Raw genomic sequence first — 21,266 nt, 5'->3', positions numbered from 1 at the left:
AAGGGGAGGACAGCACATTACGGAATGAACCCTAATAGTTTACGAGGCCCCATGATACAATAATGTATTTGTATTGCATAGAAGTAAACCTAAACCCAAACATGGCAGGATGTGATATGATTAATTTACAACTCGTACACGAGGCACAGAAAGGTGGGCCTATGGCTGTCTTTTGAGAACACCGAGTTCCCCTTCAACCAGTCCAGACCTGCCCTTTAATTCATTTAGTTCCTCCGCCATGTATCCACTGTCGGCATAACACAACAGCGGGACCCTGAGCTTTCCACATCCTCCGTGCCCTTCTCTGTCCTCCGCGTCACCAGCGAGTTTCTCTCCCCTGCCATGCTCCGGGTCACCTCGTTGCTGCCCGCCCTGCTGTTCGTTCTCCTGCCGGGCCCGAGCCGGGGGTATTTCCCCGAGGAGCGCTGGAGCCCCGAGTCTCCGCTCCTCGCTCCCCGGGTCGTCATCGCGCTGGTCTGCCGCAACTCGGCGCACTCTCTGCCGCTGTTCCTCGGAACCATCGAGAAGCTCGCCTATCCGAAGGACCGCATTGCGCTGTGGTGAGTGTCACCAGTTCTAAGTTAGAGGAATAACAGCGGGACTTCTCACTGTATCATGTCAGAACTTTTAGAAGTGTGTTTTTAGGGATATTAAATTTGCATTAAAGTACGATAAAGTGTGATTCAGCGTCAGGGCGCACCAGAGACACGTCAAGCCCCGTGTACCGTTAAAGACATTTATGGAGGAAAACTCTTCGTGCGTTTGCGCGTGCGCTTTTTGGGTTTTGGCTGGGTGGGGGCCGCTGTGTTGCTATAAAGATGCAGGTAATGGAACAAGCCGCTTCATAACAAATCAAATCGGAGGTGAAAGGAATTAAAGTTGAAGTGGAGTGGCTCTACACGTTGTGCGGACTTGGCGCCGGTAGCGGGGCACGGAGGTCGGTTGAAAAGTTCCATTCAGTCACAGATCTTCTCCCTCATCGCCCCTCCGGTTTCTCCCCCTCCTCTTCTCCTCCCTCCCGTTTTCTTTCCCCTCCCTTTTCCCCTTCCCCTTTCCACAGCTTCGTCTTGCAGAATGGAAACAAAACCAGTACTGTATAAAACAATAAATGTCTTAAAGTGGACATGAAACGTGCTTGTTTCGGTACAGGTAGTGTCATGTTGTACGTGAACATGTTATCCACGTACAACCAACTGTGTCTGTTTGGTGCCTCTGCAGGAATTATTTACCTTCCTTTGCCCCTTTCTGTCACCCAGCCCCCCAGACTTCCAGATTGTTCTTGTCTCCAGCACTGCTCACTTCCTCTTCTCATTTTGATCTTGTGCCAGTAGATCTGTTTTTAAAGATTAAGTTAATCTTTTCATTGCATTCACACCTGACAGGTCAAATCACATCACTCGTCAAACCCAGAGGCCTAATAAAAGGCAATAGCCTCAAGCAGAGTTATGTTTGACTCTGTGAGTTTGGATTGAAATTAAACATTATTCACTCCTGCGAGTTGATTGTTTGATCCCAGAGGGTGCTGTGCTTTGACTGAGAGTGAATGTTGAATTGAACTTTTTCAGATGGAGCTTGAATGACGGACCCGGAAGTATCCGTGTGTCTCTTTAAATGAACCCAGCCTGGATGTTGAGCCTTTCTTTCTTGGGTCAGTGCCAGAAATTCAGCCTCTGTGCCTCTGAGTCGAACTGTGCCCATGTGGCAGCCAGTGCTCAGTTTTCTGCGTGGTTGCTTTGATCTACAACACATCTTTGCCCTCAGTTGAAGAACGCATTATAAGAAGTTTTGAAATGCGATGTGGAAGACAAACTGAGCTGCTTGACAGCCATGTGTCGATACCTGCAGTTTTCAGTCTGACAGGTTAAGATGGAGTACTTGGCCAGCGGCAAGATCGACACCCATGTTTGCAGACTCATTGTGTGTGTGTGTGTGTGTGTGTGTGTGTGTGTGTATGTTCTGCAGGGACATGCAAGATGGATATTATCAAACCATGAATCCCTCAGCTCCTCTGTCTTATCCTTTAGCCATGGGACTATTAATGGCATACAAGAAATCCCAACTATTTACTCTCTATAAACCCTTTTTTATTCACTGCCTCTGCTCATCAAAACTCCACAGAAGTCAGAGAGGGAAAGGTAGACTGGTGCAGAGAGAGAGGAGGAGGAGGAAGAAGAAGATGGATAGGTAAGTCGGTCACATGTGGGTGCTGGGACAGCACTACTGTGTTAAATTGCCACGGACAGATGGGAAACTAACACCTGGAGCACGCCGACTGTCACTCACTACATGACAGGGCTGGAAGTAAATCCATTCCTCTCATATTTAAACATTGCGCCCCCCCCCCTCTCTCTGGCTTTGTCTGTGTCTGTGTGCCTCACTGAGACACACACACACACACACACACACACACACACACACACACACACACACACACACACACACACTCACACAGATTTGTTATGATAACACAGACAGCAGGGGAATGCCAGTCCTCCCCTTCTTATTGTCTGCCTTTTTTCTTCTTTGTCCACGCCTGACATTAGTGATGTGCAACTCTGCCCAAATGACAACAAGATGGATAATAAATCAGTATTATATCAATATTGTATATACAATTCAGTATTGCTCTTACTAAAAGCATGATATGCAGATATATACATATAGGTATGAGCTCACTGCAGTAAATGAATGGACCAGACCAGAAAACAATGGAGCTCCTGTGGTGAGAATGTGAGTGACAGAATAATAACTGTTGGCAAATATGAATAAATAAGGCATTATCATGCAGAAGGATTGTTGTGCTGCACAAAATTCAGTCACTGGCCCAGTGCAGCCGATTAAAGGTGGAATCACTGAATTTCAACAGTTTTTATGAAGCTCAGTCACGTCTTAATAAGGTCAGTGTTGCGAACAACAATGTTCCAGTGTATCAGATCGGTGCACCCTAATATGTCACTGCTCTAATGTAACATTTGACACACAGCGATAGAAGAGTAAATCATTATATCCACCTCTAAGCCAACGTGACACTGGCTCATTGAGAAGAATATCTTACACAGTTGGTACTGCTGATCCAGGTGCACGTCTTACTCCTTACTCATGGTCTCTTGCTGTCTGTCTCTCTGCCTCTGTCTCTCTCTTTGCTGTCTGTCATCCTCCCACAGGGTGGCGACAGATCACAACGTAGATAACACTACAGCCATCTTGAGAGAGTGGCTCATCAAGGTGCAGAATTACTATCACTATGTGGAGTGGAGACCTGATGATGAACCCAGGTACTGTGTGTGAGTGAGTGTGTGTGTGTGTGTGTGTGTGTGTGTGTGTGATGAGTTAGATTACTTAATGGGTCTGTCTGTGCATGTCTCAGTGCCTTTGAAGACGAGGGGGGGCCTAAGCACTGGAATAATCTCCGTTATGAACATGTAATGAAGCTCCGCCAGGCAGCGCTGGAGACTGCCCGTGAGATCTGGGCCGACTACCTCCTGGTATGTTATCATCCACTCAACAGCTTCTTGAGCCTCTTTTTATTATGTACTCTCAGAGATGTCTCTGTGTGTAAGTAGGAGAATTGAATATTTAAATACCCACAAATCCATCATCTACAGGGTAAAAATAAAAAATCTGGACGAAAAACCCCTCAATCTTTTACATAACATAACAGAATAAGAACTGCGTTAAAGTGACAAAACCAATGATTAATAAACCATTTCTTAAAATACATTTTTGATGAATACTCACGAATGAAGACCATGTTTTTATAATGTTTAATGTTAATGTTTTCATTTCTATTTAGTAAAATTAGTTCAGATATTTGGTTTTAGTCAGTTTAATGCATGATTAGATAATTTATTTGCCAGTAAGAGTTAACTGGTGGTAATGTAGAATGAACGTTGCTATGGTTACCTGCATTTTATTATAAAGTGCAATGATTTAGAGATTGTTAAAATGTTTTCCTCAAGCGTTTAAGCCAGTAAGTAGACCTTGAGTTGGGATTTTAATATTTTTGATGGTGTTAAGGTAACTTGATTTTAATAACACCTGCCAGACATTCAGAAAGGATTTTTCTTCCCATGGCTTTAATGAGTTGCCGATATGGATTTTTTTGTTTTTACAATCATCACTATTGTAATCAAAATGTTTCATAAGGATTCCTTAATACTTAAATCCTTAAATTTAGCTATTAAAGAACTATGACAACGATGTGTACTGAGCGGGACATTTAACAGCTTGTCAGTACAGTCCGTTGAACAAATATGAAATGTTTCTAAACTATCTCAGAAGGGTTTTTGACAGTTAATTTTACTTATTGGCCGACATATAAGCTGCACTGATGCGTCTGGGATAATATCAGCCGATATATCATCCCGGCTGATTATCGGTCAGGCTCTAGTAGAAACAGTTTAGTACAGTTCCAAACGTCAGCGTAAGAATGACCACAGTTTTAACTTATTAGTATAAAATACATGTGGACAAATATTATGTCTGAAGCAAATGCAGGTTGGATGGGAGCAGTCTTCATTCACTGTTCTTTTGAGACACATCAAACATACACAAGGGTTAAATGTAGTACAGAGCAGCCTGCTGCAGTCTGTTGGATGGGCTTGTTCTGGGCTGAGAGATGAAGCGAATAAAGAAGGAGCTGCGTATGCTCACAGTTCTCTGTGATCGAACCATGTTGCTGGGGTTCAATCAATCATTTAGTGGCAGTAGGTGACAATTTGTGTGTGTTCGCAGGTGTCAATATTGTGCCCTTCTCTTCCGTCTGCAGGTGGCTGACTGTGACAACCTGCTCACCAATCCTGATGTGTTGTGGAAGCTGATGAGCGAGAACAAAACTATTGTAGCACCCATGCTGGAGTCCAGAGCTGCATACTCTAACTTCTGGTGCGGCATGACTTCACAGGTACTGCAGATATTTTACACTCACACCTGTATAATTCAGGTAGACCTCACAGCTCCTTCATACCCTTTGCACTGCGTTTAAACACAGAATTTTGTATGAGGTACATCTGATATGGGTGTGGTATAAATATTCCACTGGCAGTTTGTATGTTTGGCCAATGTATTAACACTTCTGGCAGCTGTCAAAGAAAGGTGTAAATACTAGAAATCAGATTAAACATTAAAAAGGTTACACCTGACCAAATACTGTCCCTATGAGACTATTATACAAATATTATATATGGGCTGTATGTTAGTACACCTCTAGAAATGTTTTCTTTCTTTGTGTTGTTACATTACAACTCATAATAAAGCTTCCACAAGCATCCTGTTTTACTCTAACACACAAGCTGTAACAACAGACTGATTTATCAAGGAGGAGGAATTTTACATTTGATTATTTTTTCTTATGCATGAGGAAATCAAATTTGTGCAAATAAGTCACTTTAGAAACACTGAAAATGAGTCAATTTGAAGTAGTAGGAGAGATGTTTTCTCATTTGTATTGTATTCATTACAGTGTTTTCCTTCACATTACTGTGCAAATGTGTAAATGATTTGTTTTACAGGTAAACTGAAACTTCACTGATCTGATATGGCATAATATTTCACAATATCAGTTGAATATAGCTGGTACACAGACAACCTACACAGCTCATCATATTTATCATCCACCAGTGTCTTTTTTTTTTATCATTTGGCAGTGTGGGAGTAAGTATGCAGGCACTCTGGTGTTATTACAGTTATGCCAGTGTGATTATGACAAACTTGAACATCTGATGTATCCGAAATTAATGTGTTTGCATGTCTTGGATACAGTTCTGTCTGTGATCTATTTCGGTCTAGCCAGGATGCCTTTAAGTACTCATCTTTGCTTCTTTTCAAATCAGAGTAGACATATGGACTTCGTCTATCCTCCAGCACAAAATAAACCAACTCCAACCAAGAGTCTGCCGCTTTTCTTCCTACAAGGAACATTTTCTTCCATGACAGTTAATGGGCCTGTTGTCTAAAGGCAATAAGCATGTCGGTCAATGTCTTTTCCTATTAGTCAGTATTACTTAGTCTTAGTCACTTAATTTCTTTTATGTTTCTCAATCAAGTTTTCACAATTTTCTAATAATTTAATGGTAAAGTTTGGAGTTTCAGTTTTCCTGTTAAGTGAGTTTTTTTAAACTGACACATAGACTCACAGACTGAGTGCAGCCAATTCTCTCAATCAAGTCTCAGTCAAATATCTCATATCAAGTTCAGTCTTCACCAGATTTGTATTTATGAGGAACAATACAATTGTGCCTCCAGGGTTACTACAAGCGTACACCAGCCTACATGCCTATCCGTAAGCAGGAGCGTCGCGGCTGCTTCGCTGTACCAATGGTCCACTCTACCTACCTAGTAGACCTACAAAAAGAAGCCTCCCGTCAGCTGGCTTTTTATCCACCACACCCGGAGTACAGCTGGGCCCTAGATGATGTCATCGTCTTTGCCTACTCTGCTCGCATTGCAGGTGAGACAAATGCGACAGAGGGCTGGTCATATGTCTTTCTAGCCGTGTTTTGTACATATCTGTAAGCATGTTTTTCCTCTCTTTTACCCTCTCAGATGTGCAGATGTATGTGTGCAACAAAGAAACCTACGGATATTTCCCAGTTCCAATGCGTTCCCATGCTACATTGCAGGATGAGGTGGAGAGCTTCTTGCATACTCAGCTTGAGGTTATGGGTGAGTCAAGAGTTCAAGTTTGTTGGTTGAGTAAGCAAGACAAGTTTTCTGGAAGCAGCCTAAAGTTTTAAAGTTTAACTGAACTACAGTTACAATAGCAAAACAATATACTGTTTGCTTTTCCCACACATCAAAATGACTCCTACTAAAAGCATGGACAGCTGTTCAGATGACACATACAGTACAACAGGAGAGAAAACAGTGCACAAGAAAGTGCCTTTTTAAATGCAAATGAAATTAAGTGAGTATGTCCTTGTAATTCAGGGACTCCCAAAATAGATTCCATGTTATAAGAATTACTCATCTTGCTAAATTCTTGTATGTATAAAGTATGGTTCATTTTTGGGAGCTCCTTGGAAATCTCCTGAACATCCCTGGACCACAGTTTGGAAACCCCTGTTTCAACATATTACACATTCTCTTTGTAACCCAAACCCCCCTTTTTTCTTTTGAAAGTGAAAAATCCTCCATTGGAGCCCTCCAGCTTCCTGTCTCTTCCTCCCAAGCAGCCTAACAAGATGGGCTTTGATGAGGTACACACACTCAGTCACAGACACAAACACACACACACACGCATACACACACACGCATACACACACACACACACACACACAAAGACACACACAACTCCTACGCATGTGTGTGAGGTTCTTCATTTGTGTGCACCCAGGTGTTCATGATCAATCTGGTACGGAGATCTGACCGTCGTGAGCGAATGCTAAGAACTCTGTACGAGCAGGAGCTCAGTTGTAAGGTTGTTGCTGCTGTGGATGGCAAGTACGTTTCTCATCTTCTTCCTCCCCCACTGCCTGTGTCTTCCTGATTTGTACCTCCGCAACATTCGGTGTAGATTGATGTAGGGAGGCTGGGTGGAGACAAACAACCAGGTGAAGAGTAGTGGGTACATGCTGTCATTGAAAGATTCCCAGAAGACGTAGATTTAGCTTGCTTGTGAGGAACATGTTGCTCTAATCTTTATTAATGCTCTCCAGTCATTCATCAGGTTGAGTCATGTTTTACATATTTTCTTCTACTATATCCTGATTATAATTCATAAAACCTGAACAGCTTTTGTTATATTTGCATTGTAAATCTTTATTCAAGACACACTTCATATCGTTGTGATTTATTCTTATCATGTCTAATCTCTTTGTTTATCACTTCTCTTTCTCTCAGAGCTCTGAACAAGACTGATATAGAGTCTATGGGGATTAAGATGCTGCCGGGATACAAAGACCCTTATCACGGTCGACCTCTCACCAAGGGGGAACTGGGTTGTTTCCTCTCTCATTACAACATCTGGAAGGAGGTGAGACGCTCGGACAGGCTTCAGGCCTCTGGGTCTGCCTGTACGTGGTAGATAACGTTAAGTACTGAAAAACACAGTAACTCAGTCTGTGTGAGGAAAGGCAGCTTGGGGAGAGTAATGAGTTTGTTTGATTTATGTTTCAATAAATGTACGGCCTTTTGTGAAATAAGGTTTTTTGAACAACTTGGTGATACCTGACGATGTTTTTTTATGTCTTCCTGTGCACAGTTTAGTTCAACATCGAATCAGAAAAGAAAATGTTACTTACTGTAGATATTGTAGACTTTCTAAAAGAAATGTACTTTTTTGGATTGTTTCCTTTTTTTTATGACTTTACAATTTAACTGCATAATTTGTCCGGAAAAAATGTCCCCAATGAACACCATTAGTATTAGGATTTAAACCAGCTACATTCAACCACCTGAACCAAGTTAATGCAATAGCACCATGAAAGGAATGGAAAGCAACTTATGTATACTTTTAATATAATATATAAGTATATAGAGTATGTGTTATTGTGAACACCTATACTTTTGAACAAGGGAACTGAAAAAAGAAATTCAGTAATGCTTAGCCAGCTCACCATCATCTCAGCAGCACTGCAATGCACTATATTCATGTGTACGTGTTCCTGTGTGTGTAGATCGTAGATCGGGGTCTGCAGACCTCCCTGGTCATCGAGGACGACCTCCGCTTCGAAGTGTTCTTCAAACGACGTCTCCAGGCGCTGCTGCAGGAAGTGACAACACACAAGCTGGACTGGGATCTCATGTGAGTGACGCTTCAGTGAACAGAAGGAAAGCATGACGTAGTAAACAGAGAGGATTATTGTCCCCCTACAGTGAAATCTGTCCATCTGTCACACATGATATCTCTGATAGCACTAATCAGATGCAGAAAACACCTGTGGGAATATTTTAGCATAACACTGATAAGCTGCTCTAGCATGTTCACTTTCACAGAGATTTAGTCATAGGATAGTAAACTGGGATAAGTTATTTCTGAATGTAAAAGTCCATTTAATTTTCTGAGCTGTCAGTCACTTGACAGTGACAGCTGACAGCTCTTCCAAAGCTTGTACAGTATGAGCATGGAAGTCTCCCAGTTGAATCATTTGTACAAAAATAAGCACCTGCGGTAAGAAGGTATATAAAAATGTGAGGAGAAAACTACAACTCCCAAGGAGAGTTTTGATAAGGGACATCCAATTGCTGAGTTAAAAATTCTGCTGCATGCACCACTGAGGCTAAAGATTATAATATATGTTGTAATACATTTAGCAGTTTAAATCAGTTTTGGGTTTTAAAGATCCCCTCCAGTCATGTATCAAGACATATAAATAATCTGCTTGGAACAATAATTTGTGTTTTTTCCAAATTGAATAAAAAAACATGATTTCTCAGAATCAAAGTTGAAACACTCCACACTAATGGCCATAATGTAAATTTATAGTACTGTTGCATTATCCAGGGGTCTTTGGTGTTTTGCGATGTTGAATAATCTCTCACTTTGCAGCTGTATTTGTCTCCATTATATGTGAATTCTTTTTTTTTTTGTTGCCTAAGTGCACAGTCTGAGCAAAGAGGGGTTCATTTGTGGTGAAATAAATGTTGCTGGAAGCTCGGTGATTGCTCACTTGCTTGGTCGCAATCTGGACAACAGGTTAACACATTTGATCTATGAAAATGTATTAATGCACTGTTGTCTCACGGCAGACAGAAACCATGCTCCAGCTCTTTTGTGGAACACGGTTATACGAAATTGGATGCTGCAGCACAGCTAATGTGATAACTTCCACCATTTTGCACTCTCCAAGTTCATTAAGGTCTGAAATTTCACTGTTATAAATGCTGGTGTAACTGGGTTTAGTGCTTGTGTTACTTATTGTCTCTCTTATTTTAATGCAGTTACATTGGGCGGAAGCGAATGCAGGTGGATCACTCAGAGACGCCTGTACCAAACATCCACAATCTGGTGGAAGCAGACTACTCCTACTGGACATTAGGCTACATGTTGTCATTACAAGGAGCTCAGAAGCTCCTGAGGGCTGAACCTCTGACAAAGATGCTTCCTGTCGATGAGTTCCTCCCTGTCATGTACAACAAACATCCAGTGTGAGTATAACCCAACCATCCCTTCTTCTTCTTGCTGTTCCTCTTTATCAGGCTCTTCTTTGTGAGCTCTTGTTAATCTAATCGCATCTTCTCACTCATCAGTTCAGAGTACATGGACCACTTTGAGAGTCGGGACCTGCATGCGTTTTCTGCCGAGCCACTTCTGGTGTATCCAACCCATTACACAGGAGACGAGGGCTACATCAGCGACACGGAAACATCAGTGGTCTGGGACAACGAGACGGTCAGAACCGACTGGGACCGAGCCAAGTCGAGGAAAACTCAAGAGCAGGGGGAGCTGAGCTTTGAGGCCCAAAACTCTGACGTACTGCAGTCTGAACTGGAGAACTGGAGTGCACGGGACGAGCTGTGATGAAGAGGAGATGAATGAGGAGGAGAGATGGAGAGAACTCTGGCATACAGAGATAAGGATGAGGGAGATAGAACAAAGCTGGGATAGTGGGGGGAAATGGATAAGATGGAGGGAATATAACAGAATGCAGTAGAAAAGAGAGGAAAGGCAGGGTAAATTAGGAACTGAAGTTTTTCCTTGTACATTACTCTCTCCTCTATTTGATCTTTCTCTTAAGAGAGGAGGTTAGATGTAGAGTTAACTCTTGAAGAGTCCGCTAGCAGCTTTTGTTGTATTTATTGCATCCAGCACACATCCTTTGACCAAAAGTACCCTGTTTTAAATAATATTTCGCCCAGACTTATCCCGTACACCAATATAAGTAAATTCCCCCCTTTGTGTCCGATTGAACAGAAGACAACACAAATTGGAAGAAGATGCAGTACCAAGCCCAACCACACACTGTTACATCTCTTCTATACAGTGCTATACTCTGCTTTACTCAGTGGTTCCCAACCTGTTTGGCAATGTCTACTTGGAACCCCTAATCACCTGTTGCATATGTCTAATGAGTTGTATAATGGTGCAATTTTCCCTGCTTCATATAAATTAATACTTTTTAGAGTCCTGAAGAAGTAAAATTATCCAGTAATTTTCAACAACAAAGCATAGCTTTGTGTAAAAGGAATCCTCTCCTGATCCCTCACATTTATCTTGCGACACATTGTGGGGACTTGAGTTGGGAACCACTGCTCTTCCTAGTCTCTTGCTGTTTAGTTTAGCTCTAAGTAGTCAGTGTGTTATTTAAGTTTAATAAGGTTGTTACCTAGTAACTTGACCTATATTTTCACTCATGAATGTATCTGTTTTTTCTTTTATTTCCTGTCAAACCTTTTGACAGCATCAGTGTATTCGTTTAGTGTTTTCCCCTCACTACATATTGTGACTTTTGTTGCATTTTGTTTGTTGATGATCAGAAAAACAAATGAATATAGATCTTTATGAACTTTCCATGTGTTGTCTCTGCTCTTTTTGCAAAGTGTGTCTTTTTTTTTAACCAAAGAATGAATAAAAGCTTTTATAATGAAAGACTTGCTTGGTTGTTTTCTACTCAATATAGCTTGGACTATATAGATATACTCAATCATCAGTTAAGTTAAAAGTACATGGTAGCACTGGAAAAAAAAAATCTAGTCCGAAAACATTATTTAATAAAAATTCCAGTTCTTCTAGCCACTCAAACAGAAAATCATTTTTCTTTACCGTAAAAGGAGGAAGTAAGCATTAATCCAGTGTTGACACATGGCCAGTGTCAGTGCAACACGGTTAAGTAGCATGTTTTTGCTGTGGTTTTCTGTCCTTGTACAGTGGTTAAAACTTAAAGAAATACACTCTGCCTTGCCTTTTTTTTTTTGGCACACAGCAGTTTAATTTCAGCACAGCCATGAACGTCCCACCACCCAGTTGAGACATTTCTTTCAATTAGTGCCTGCTGGTGTTTGCCTGCCCTGCAAGTACATAATGGTCAGTTTGGGCTGCAGCAAGCCACCATTACTCCCTCTCCCTCACTGTTTGCACAGACAATCCCTCATTTAGCTGTGAGGCATGACCCTGCTACACTGACTGTTACATAGTTTCATGATACCTGCATCCATTTTATTCATTGAATTACATGGAATATAAAATATATTTCATTAAAAAATTTACTTCAGACTTAAAATTACTTTATTAAAAGCATGTCTGGTGTGTATGTTTATTCTTTATACTGGATGGATGTGTATGTACAATAATTTTTGATTTTTTTTTACCATTACAGTATGTTGCATATTCTTGAGGTCTCACACATGAAGCTGTATTTATTTAGGCGCTGCTGCATTTTAAGTTAAATGCAAACATGCTCACAATGTCATACTAACATGCCAATGTTTAGCTGGTAATATGCGCCAGGTTCACAATATTTGTATGCATTGTTAGCATGCTAACATTTGATAATTAGAGCTAAACACAAAGTACAGCTGAGGCTGATGGGAATGTCATTACCTTTGCAGGTATTTAATCATTGACAAAAGTGTTGGACAAATTGAACTTTTGTGAATTGTGACCTAATGATAGCGCTACTTAAAAAACAGAATCTCCAAAGTGCTTAAATTTTATCCTGCAAAGTACATGAATGTAAAAAAAATCCATCCAAAAGTTGTTGAGACATGTCAGAAGTGGTGGGCTGACCGACCAACCGGCAGTAAAGCAATACCACTAAACTAAAAAGCCCATGCATGTGTGTTTGCTCACATGTCCACAGTATGTTTATGTGTATTATACCATGGAGTGACCTGTGTGTGTGTGTGTGTGCATCAATGTGCGTTGGCCCACGTCTGTGACTCAGACTAATCCTATTAGATCTCTCACTCTCCCCACCTCTATATTTACCTCACCCCTCTCTGAGATTAAGCCAGGTATTTTCTGCAAGTGCCTCTGCAGATCAATAGCCACTTTTCTACAGTAGGACCTGCTGGGGTTTTACTAGACCCAGACTGGACTCAAACTATCGACTGTCTCAGTTCATTTCCTCGATTCTACCGCATCCTGGCTGTCAAATCACTTTGATAACCGGATGCAAAAGAATCATTATAAAGCTCTGAGGGGCAAATTAGTGACATCAGTAATTAGTAAGGCCACAACTAGCAACGTTTGAATGTGAAGGAAAGGCTGAAGCAGGTTGGGAGGCTTCACTTGATGCTAACAAATCTATTTGTTTTCTGTTATTTCCACCATTTAACCTACACGTCAGTCCTCTCTTTGCAATCCAATTTGTTCTGTTTCTTCATCCTTCCCTTCCTCCCTCCCTTCTTCTCTTTAAGTAATAAGATTGCTACTGTTGAGCTGGAGTTTTAGGCCCCACGGTGCGCACGCACACACACACACACACACACACACACACACACACACACACACACACACACACACACACACACACACACACACACACAGGAGCAACCTCTGCCTCTGAATTACAGCACTGCCACACCCCCAGCTATCTGTAATCTTTCTCAGTAGTCCACAGAGTGCAGGGTGAAGAAATTACAGAGAGAGGGGTGAAGAGGCACTGAAAGGTGTCACTAAAATAACAAACTTCACAGGATTTAAAGGCAGAAAGATACCAAATCAAAGAAAGAATACAATGGCTTGAAAGAAAGGAGAAACTGGATATATATTTCTTTCCTTACAGGAGTCGACGAGTTTCAAGGTGAGGTAAATTACTTGTGGTATATGCAGCTGCCAGTATATGTACAAAGATTGATGGCCTATTAAATTTGCTACTAACAAAACAAGGCAGTGTTGCTATATATATCAGGTGCGATCGATCAGCTTCAAAAATGGAACTGGATGATTGTGAAATACCTTTTCCAAATGTAGGATTTAAGCTCTGACCTTTCTTGAGTCTTCCAGTAAATCCTCTCTTTTTTTCCCAGGTAAGGTGCAATGCTGCTCAATTTCAAACATATTTCTTCTACATCAGCCTTGGAAGTTTCAGTGCAGAGTTGTAGTCTCAAATGGATCTGGCACAGCTCAGAGCCAGAGAGCCAAATCTAATTTGTGAGGTTATCGCTGTCAATTCATAGCCTGCAGCGACTGCAGCGACAGTGAAATACAGGCTGGCCAAGACAGATAAAACACATTTCTGAGCTGTTAGGCCTGAACTTTATTTCTATATCTGAAATTTATTTCTTATGTGATTTCTTTTTGTTCGGAGCCATAAGTCTGCTCGTGGAAAACACCAACCCATTAATGGCTGATTCATCCATGCCAGCTGATCCTGGCTGGGCTGCTGTGTTGTATTTTTATTTTGACTTTTGTCTGCAAAAAGTATTGTAGCTTACAGACTGGATGTCCTTTAGTAGGCCGCAACACAAAAATGAACACTAGTCAGTCAATGAGCATCACATGAAGGGAACATCCACCCAAAATGTTCCCATTTCTCACTGGGTTCAGTGTTTCTCCTGTTGATACAGACAGTCAAACAAACAAACAAACAAACAAACAAACAAACAAACAAATAATTAGATAATTAAAACATATCAAATGATAATATGAGTCTGCACAGTCTGTTGATCAAGTGCACTAGTGTCCAGATGTCACTTTGTATCTGAAAAGATGACTTGTCCCTTTGTACAAACCGAACTTAACTGACCATTTCAGACAGTGTGCAGACCTGTATCTGCAGTTTTCCCTCAATTCAAAGAAAACAATTACGCTTGTCGTGATCAAAGTTAAAGGTGGCAGAGAGGTGTTTCTTGTATGTACGGAATGAAGGTTCTCTGTTCATGTATTTTTATGTATACGTATATAAAATAAAACTAATTTGACCTGAAAGCTGTTTTTGTTTTCTGAATATCTATAAAGAGCTTCCTCTGCCTCACCGGCAGAATGATGTGTTTTATATAAATAAAGTGCTTTGTTCAGGATAAATATGGAAGAAATATAAGCAGACTTTAATGCTGAGTGATGGACTCCTATATGAGAAGAACTGTTTTTGTTAAGCAACATTTAAATGACAATCATTTGTGCTGCCACTGTAAATCAAAGTTCTGATGAAGCAGAGTTCTTGTATAGTAAAACTCTTAAGATAAAGATGTTTTTCCTTTAATTTGGATCTCTCTTATTCAGTCATAAATATTTAATTCTAGAGAGAAATACCCAATATTTTAAAGTTTTTCAGGGCTAATGCACTATGATTCAATGCAGCCACAATGCATGTTTTTACAATTTGGGAAAAATTCTCTTTCTGCTACAGTGTGATTGCACTTCCCAAATATATGTAATATATATATATAATATATGTAAAAGTAGCTTTTACATTTGGGGTGTAGACTGCATGAATGCGGGTAATGAATGAACTGCGCTAGCCATGATAAAGATCACACATGTATACTAATCTGTGTTTCACCATCTCTTCTCAACAGAGGGCTTTTCCCATCCCTTTCCTTCATCATGGTGGATCTATTCCTAAACCGAGTTCTCGTGGAGAACAACTGGGACCAGGATGAAATGAACACGGAGCGTGAGATTGTCGGTATCCTCGAAAACCGCATCCTGATGCTCTTCTTTGCATCTACTAAGTGTGACAAGTGCCAAGAGTTTCTGCCCGTTCTGAATGACTTTTTTAAGAGACTGAAAGATCCAGCATACATCGAATACCCCAAACTGCTTGCACTCATCTACATCAGGTCCCTATCTTTCCTTGTCTTTTATCTCTCTGATGCACACTTGTGATTGCGTAAACCCACATTCACGCTGTTTTTATCATTCTTAAGATTTCCATTTCCACCTCCTCTTTCCAGCTTGGACCAATCAGAGGAGCAGCAGGAGAGATTCCTCAAAGAGCTGCACAAAAAGGTTCTGTTTTTGGCCTTTGAGGACCCATACAGGAAGTAGGTGGATGGAGATAACATTTGTTTCTGTGCATAGATTTGTATGTTTAACCTATTTGAGTGTATTTCTAAAGTTATATAAGGATATACATTACCACACACTGATAAAGCTGATTATACATGCTGAATAGCATTGCCATGCCTGTGTGTGCATGTGTTTTTCTGTTTTACAGAGAACTGCAAGCCATGTTTAAGGTGAAGGACATACCGACAGTAGTGGTGCTTCGTCCTGATGGCTCCGTCCTCACTCCAAATGCTGTGCAGGACATCTGTCGTTTCGGTTCCGACTGTTTCAGAGACTGGCAGGAATCAGCAGAGCTTGTTGAGAGGAGCTTCATGCTCAACGAGGAGTTCGACAACCTAAATCTGCGTAGCGCCACTGACCCTGTGAGGAGACTGAAGTATAAGTCAGAGGACGACAAGAGGAAAAAGAGATGGTGGAAGTTATGAGGGAAGGGCAAAGATGGAAATGAAGAGGAGGAAGAGAAAGATGGAACGTGGATACAAAGAGAAAGGACGGAGATAATGGAATAAGGTGGAGAAGATGAAAAGAAAAAACACACATATATAAATATATAAGGCAAAAGCTTTTGTGTTTATTGTCTTACGACACGGCTCCAAGTCCAGTCTCAAGTACTTAAATCTTGGTTACTTATTGATGGTGCTCTTTACGGGCTCTTTAAGAGCATTTTGTCTGCTTGCAATGACACGTACAAAGAAGCACACTGAAACGAGATCCATTGTTGTGTGGCCAGAGGTCAAGTGTATTTTATATTTATATATATGTATATGTATACATAATTGCATTCTTTTCTTCCTATTATTACTATTATTATTATTATTACTGCCAAGTTATGATCCAGACCAGTATGAGGAGTTTTCAGTCAAACACAGAAACATTCATATATGTGTCTAAAATGGTATCTGTCTATATAAGTCCCAGAATCCCAATTTAAAGCTTCACAAATCAGTATGTGTGAAGAGTGGATCAAATGACTATTTGTAGTGAGAAAGGGGTTACTCTTAGAGACTAACCCAACTGTGCAGCTCTTTTTTCACCTCTTTTAGCTTAATGTTTTGTGGTCATTCAGGTCATTTAATTCACATCCACCCCATTTCCCACAGCACCAGGCAGATGTTTTCAGCTGCACAGCAGCAAATGACAAACAGCCAAGGTTAACGACAAGCTACTGAAGAAAGTTTAACATCTTGCAGCTAGAGACCCACATATTTTTTCTCAGGAGCTGGTGGAGAAGCAGAGCTATAAGAGGAGAATTTTATTTTATTGGACTCATCAGGACAGAAATACAACTTCAAATGAATGATAATGTTGCTCTGTGTCTGCTGGATGAGTAAAAACCCAAATGTTTAACCAAAAGATTTCTAGCACAGAGTAATAATATGTTATGGCTATGTGTTTTCTTGCATTTTTAGGGAGTTTTTATGCTCCCAAGTGGCCAAAATATAGAACTTTAAACTACATTTAGGCGCTGGCGCCTGCTGGTGTTTTAAAACTTGAATTAATATTTTGTCAAGCACTGTCAATTTGTTATTTATTTGTAACATTATTTGCAATCCTCTGTTGCGTCGAATCACTTTTGTCTTGTTATTAAAGGTCCACTGTGCAATATTTGGGACGAACTATTAGCAGAAATGGAATATCATTTTGGACAAACCAAACACTGGCTGTAGATAGGGCCTTTCGTGTTTTTCACAAGTCTCGCAGCCGCTGTAGTTTCTCCTACACACTAAACAGCCCTTTCTCATTCTCAGGTCGTCAAATACAGAAGCCAGCGGTTTTCAGTTAGTTCCAATCTTAAACTTCACCGCTAGATGCCACTAAATCCTACACACTGGTCCTAAAAAAATAAATATAAGTTGTATTAATAAATTCTCTATTCTGCCAACAAACTGTGTCTATGTGTGGCTTCATGGACCATATTGTGGTGTTCTCAGTAGAGTGAATCTGACTATCAGTAACCAGACATTCCCTGTGGTTCTGCTCCTCCTTTAGTTACTGAATAATAAAGGTCTCACTGTGGCTCACTTCATTAAGGTCTTTTTATTTTTTCAAGCATGTCTCTCATTCTGTAATTTCTATGCTTTCTCGCTCAGTCACTGCCTTCACACACACCCACGCACACACAATTGCTGCTAGCACTTCATGTCCCTTGTCCCTCTGTCACCTTGCCTTTCAATCCCTCCCTCCCAGACAGAAGGGAGGAGGTGGAGCGCAGAGACACAAAGGAAGAGGGAGTGAGCAGCTACTGCCATCAAGGTGAAGGAGACACAGTCAATGAGTGAATGTGATATGAACTGACAGGCTGGGAACTCATTCAAGTACAAACCAGGAAGAGTTGAAAAGAGAAAAAAACCCTGATATTTTGAAGGCTGTTTTCTTTTTGGATTTGCGGCCTCAAGGGGAGATAATATTTGTAAGAGGTAAGCAACTGTGAGGATTATCCGATTTAACAGCCTGCAAGATGGACTCATAATATTAATGGGAGGTTTATAAGTCTGTCTGAGTAGAATACATACAGTCTAATTTAAAGGGAAGAGTTGTCAAATCACACAGTATTCAAGATAAATGGTATTCTCATGTGTGTTATTATTGTTAGTCTGCACTTTCTTCATGCTGGACATGTATACATGTGAAAACCTTCACAATTATCTTTTTGTTTCACTAAAGTAGATTTCCCTGTTAAACCAGTGTACATAAAGTCTTTGTTTCATCTCTCCCTGTACCTTCCTGTAAGCCTCGGCCCTCCTTCCGGTCCCACTTGGCCATGGTGGACCTGTTCGTTGACCGGGTCTTGGTGAAGAACAACAGGGACCAGGATGAGCTGGATACAGAGCGTGAGATTGTCATGCGCCTGCAGAACCGCATCCTGATGCTCTTCTTTGCATCTGCTGCCTGTGAGAGCTGCCAGCAGTTTGCGCCCACGCTCGCCGACTTCTTCAAACGCTTGACAGATGAATCCTATGTGGATCGCTCAGCTCAGCTGGTTCTCCTGTACATTAGGTACAACATACTCACACACACACACACACACACACACACACACACACACACACACACACACACACACACACACACACACACACACACACACGCACACTTAAGCATTAGGGTGTTGTTAGTACTTAGGACTTGCATTAACTGGCAATAAATCACATTCATTCTCAAATCCTAAAACCTAAACAAAATCACCTGCTCAATTTAAACCTTTCTGTGTGCACATGTAGTGCATGTGGTTGTGTAACCTTGTACATATATTACTATAATCTCTTTGTATCTCTTGGCAATGAGAAATACCAGTAAAATATCCTCAGATGGGAGGATTTTGATCGTCCTTCTATTTCTGAGTCATTGCCCATATGTGTATTGGTATTTTTGTGAGGACCAAATGTCCTCATAAAGAAAAGGAATATGCAAACAAACATTTGGGTAGGTTTTTTTTTTCCTTTTTAGTTTATCTGTCCATCCTTGCAACATGGTCTTCCTTTTTGTTACATCCATTAGTTTGGACGAGTCAGAGGACGAGCAAGAAAGCTTCCTCAAAGAGCTGCCCAAGAGGTGCCTGTTCCTGGCCTACGAGGACCCCTACAGGAGGTGTGTGGGATTGGCCAGTTAGTTGTGTGCACAACCTGCTGGTGGATGATTGTAATGTAAATACACCTAGCTGTGTAAATCCATTAGCCTTTGCCAATGTGTGTGCCAATGTGTGTGTGTGTGTGTGTGTGTGTGTGTGTGTGTGTGTGTGTGTGTGTGTGTGTGTGTGTGTGTGTGTGCGTGTGTCCACAGGGAGCTGGAGGCCATGTTTAATGTGGAGGAGCTGCCCACTGTGGTGGTGCTGCGTCCCGACTGCTCCATCCTCATCCGTAATGCAGTGGAGGAGATACTCAGCCTCGGCCCAGACTGCTACCGCAACTGGCAGGAAGCAGCAGAGCTCATCGACAGGAGCTTCATGATCAGTGAGGACTTTGAGCAGAAGTCCATGCGCAGCTGGACGGACCCTGTGAGGAGACTGAAGTACAAAGTGGAAGATGGGAAGAAGAAAAAGAAGAAAAAAAAGCACAGAGGGGGAGAGGAGGATGCAGAGGTCGACAAAGACAAAGGAGGGTTACCATTATGATGGAGAACAACAACAAGAGGACTTGACTGAGGTTGCCATGATTAGTTATTAAAGCTTTGACACGTTCTTCTACAGATGCAGCCAATGTTTTCACAGCTGAAAGTCAGAAAATACAGACATTCCTCATCCTTTTCAAGAAGTAGAAATGCCTAACTGATGTTACTGTGACTGTGCTTTGCTTTCTTTATCAGCGCTAAGCAACAGCTGTGGTCTAACATAAGTTTGGGCTATGGATATGCCAACAACCAATAAAAAGTTATGTAAAACACTATCTAAAGGAAATCTGAATACTGCCAACCAATGCTGACCTCAGCTTAGAATTGGCTGTCTTTTAATGTCTTTGAATGCTGCCAAGTACACAGTCAAGCCAAGGTTAGGTCTGAGCCAAGTCTTGCCATTATGGCTTGTTTTATGATACCCAGGAGATTATTCTAACCATTTCTCCATTTTCAACGACATAGCTCTGTAATGCAATGCACTTCTTTTACATGATCATTTGTACCATCCAATCAAAACACACCATGCATAATCTGAAATCAATGAATTATTCAGCACCATTAAAATAATTTTGTTAGGGACTGTTGTGCTTTGAGTGTTTATGAAGTCTAGCTCCACTTTATAGACTACACAAGAAGCAATCAGAGCTATTCAAAGGGAGTCAAGTAAAATTATGTAGAAACTGGCTTTTCTACATAATCAGTGATTTCCTTTGACTCAGCCTCTTTCATACTGAGGACCGTGTTTAGCCTTTGCATGCTTCCTCTCACATGTAAACTGCAGAGATGAGGCTTTTAGCATTTGCAACAGCTCATAATCTATCAACAGACGAGAAGGTTTTCTTCCTTCTTATCCTCAGAGTGACCTGAGCTTTAACCACAGTACTTCTCCTCGGAAAGGCAAATCCAAAAAGCAGTGGAGTGCTTTTTTTGCATTATAGGAGTAAACTAATGGCAGGAGCAGATGGGGTAAAAGTGCATCTGCAGAGACAGATGATGAAACCAACATGTCATCAGGTGTCATCAAGGTGTGACTGGTTTCATGTGCGTTATAAATGGCAGTGGCATGATGATTTATTTCCAAGCGTCCAGTGTTATGGACAGGCTGACAGATAGGTAACAATCTCTGTCAGAGCAGCTCCACACAAAGCTCTTCCAGAGGAAATACTGCAAATGCCTGTGGTTGCTGTGCTGCACAGCAAAAACAATAGCTCCTCTTTCTTCGTGTTCTTGTCATTGGAGAAACGTAAATGCTAAACATAAATCC

General features: G+C 41.1%; 3 protein-coding genes across 3 annotated transcripts; all 3 read left to right on the top strand.

Annotated features, from left to right (window-relative positions):
- The first annotated feature begins 222 nt into the window (after positions 1-222).
- LOC127354848 (procollagen galactosyltransferase 1) lies at positions 223-11,527 on the top strand. The gene is made up of 12 exons (XM_051385110.1): positions 223-560; positions 3,165-3,275; positions 3,368-3,485; positions 4,769-4,903; positions 6,244-6,448; positions 6,544-6,663; positions 7,120-7,196; positions 7,334-7,440; positions 7,840-7,972; positions 8,616-8,743; positions 9,880-10,086; positions 10,189-11,527. The coding sequence occupies exons 1-12, from the start codon at positions 343-345 to the stop codon at positions 10,457-10,459; spliced, it is 1,830 nt and encodes a 609-aa protein (XP_051241070.1). The 5' UTR covers positions 223-342; the 3' UTR covers positions 10,460-11,527.
- Positions 11,528-13,499: 1,972 nt separating this feature from the next.
- Positions 13,500-17,778, top strand: LOC127354592 (nucleoredoxin-like protein 1). Its single transcript, XM_051384571.1, has 4 exons — positions 13,500-13,682; positions 15,400-15,663; positions 15,778-15,867; positions 16,041-17,778. The coding sequence occupies exons 2-4, from the start codon at positions 15,428-15,430 to the stop codon at positions 16,315-16,317; spliced, it is 603 nt and encodes a 200-aa protein (XP_051240531.1). The 5' UTR covers positions 13,500-13,682; positions 15,400-15,427; the 3' UTR covers positions 16,318-17,778.
- Positions 17,779-18,042: 264 nt separating this feature from the next.
- Positions 18,043-20,274, top strand: LOC127354580 (nucleoredoxin-like protein 1). The gene is made up of 4 exons (XM_051384558.1): positions 18,043-18,309; positions 18,624-18,889; positions 19,391-19,480; positions 19,673-20,274. Exons 2-4 carry the CDS (start codon positions 18,654-18,656, stop codon positions 20,001-20,003), a joined length of 657 nt encoding a protein of 218 aa, XP_051240518.1. The 5' UTR covers positions 18,043-18,309; positions 18,624-18,653; the 3' UTR covers positions 20,004-20,274.
- Positions 20,275-21,266: the final 992 nt, after the last annotated feature.

Source organism: Dicentrarchus labrax, unplaced genomic scaffold (genome assembly GCF_905237075.1).
Source record: "Dicentrarchus labrax unplaced genomic scaffold, dlabrax2021, whole genome shotgun sequence".
NCBI lineage: Eukaryota > Metazoa > Chordata > Actinopteri > Moronidae > Dicentrarchus > Dicentrarchus labrax.
Note: the sequence above shows the minus strand (reverse complement) of the source record. Positions and strands in the feature narration are given on the sequence as shown.

Bases quoted from the DNA above. Each gene is read 5' to 3' on its own strand.
- LOC127354580 (XM_051384558.1), top strand. From the start codon at position 18,654: ATGGTGGACCTGTTCGTTGACCGGGTCTTGGTGAAGAACAACAGGGAC. The intron at 18,890-19,390 runs GTACAACATACT...TACATCCATTAG, and splicing joins CTGGTTCTCCTGTACATTAG to TTTGGACGAGTCAGAGGACG. The intron at 19,481-19,672 runs GTGTGTGGGATT...GTGTGTCCACAG, and splicing joins TACGAGGACCCCTACAGGAG to GGAGCTGGAGGCCATGTTTA.
- LOC127354848 (XM_051385110.1), top strand. From the start codon at position 343: ATGCTCCGGGTCACCTCGTTGCTGCCCGCCCTGCTGTTCGTTCTCCTG. The intron at 6,664-7,119 runs GTGAGTCAAGAG...TTCTTTTGAAAG, and splicing joins TACTCAGCTTGAGGTTATGG to TGAAAAATCCTCCATTGGAG. The intron at 10,087-10,188 runs GTGAGTATAACC...CTCACTCATCAG, and splicing joins ATGTACAACAAACATCCAGT to TTCAGAGTACATGGACCACT.
- LOC127354592 (XM_051384571.1), top strand. From the start codon at position 15,428: ATGGTGGATCTATTCCTAAACCGAGTTCTCGTGGAGAACAACTGGGAC. The intron at 15,664-15,777 runs GTCCCTATCTTT...TCCTCTTTCCAG, and splicing joins CTTGCACTCATCTACATCAG to CTTGGACCAATCAGAGGAGC. The intron at 15,868-16,040 runs GTAGGTGGATGG...TCTGTTTTACAG, and splicing joins TTTGAGGACCCATACAGGAA to AGAACTGCAAGCCATGTTTA.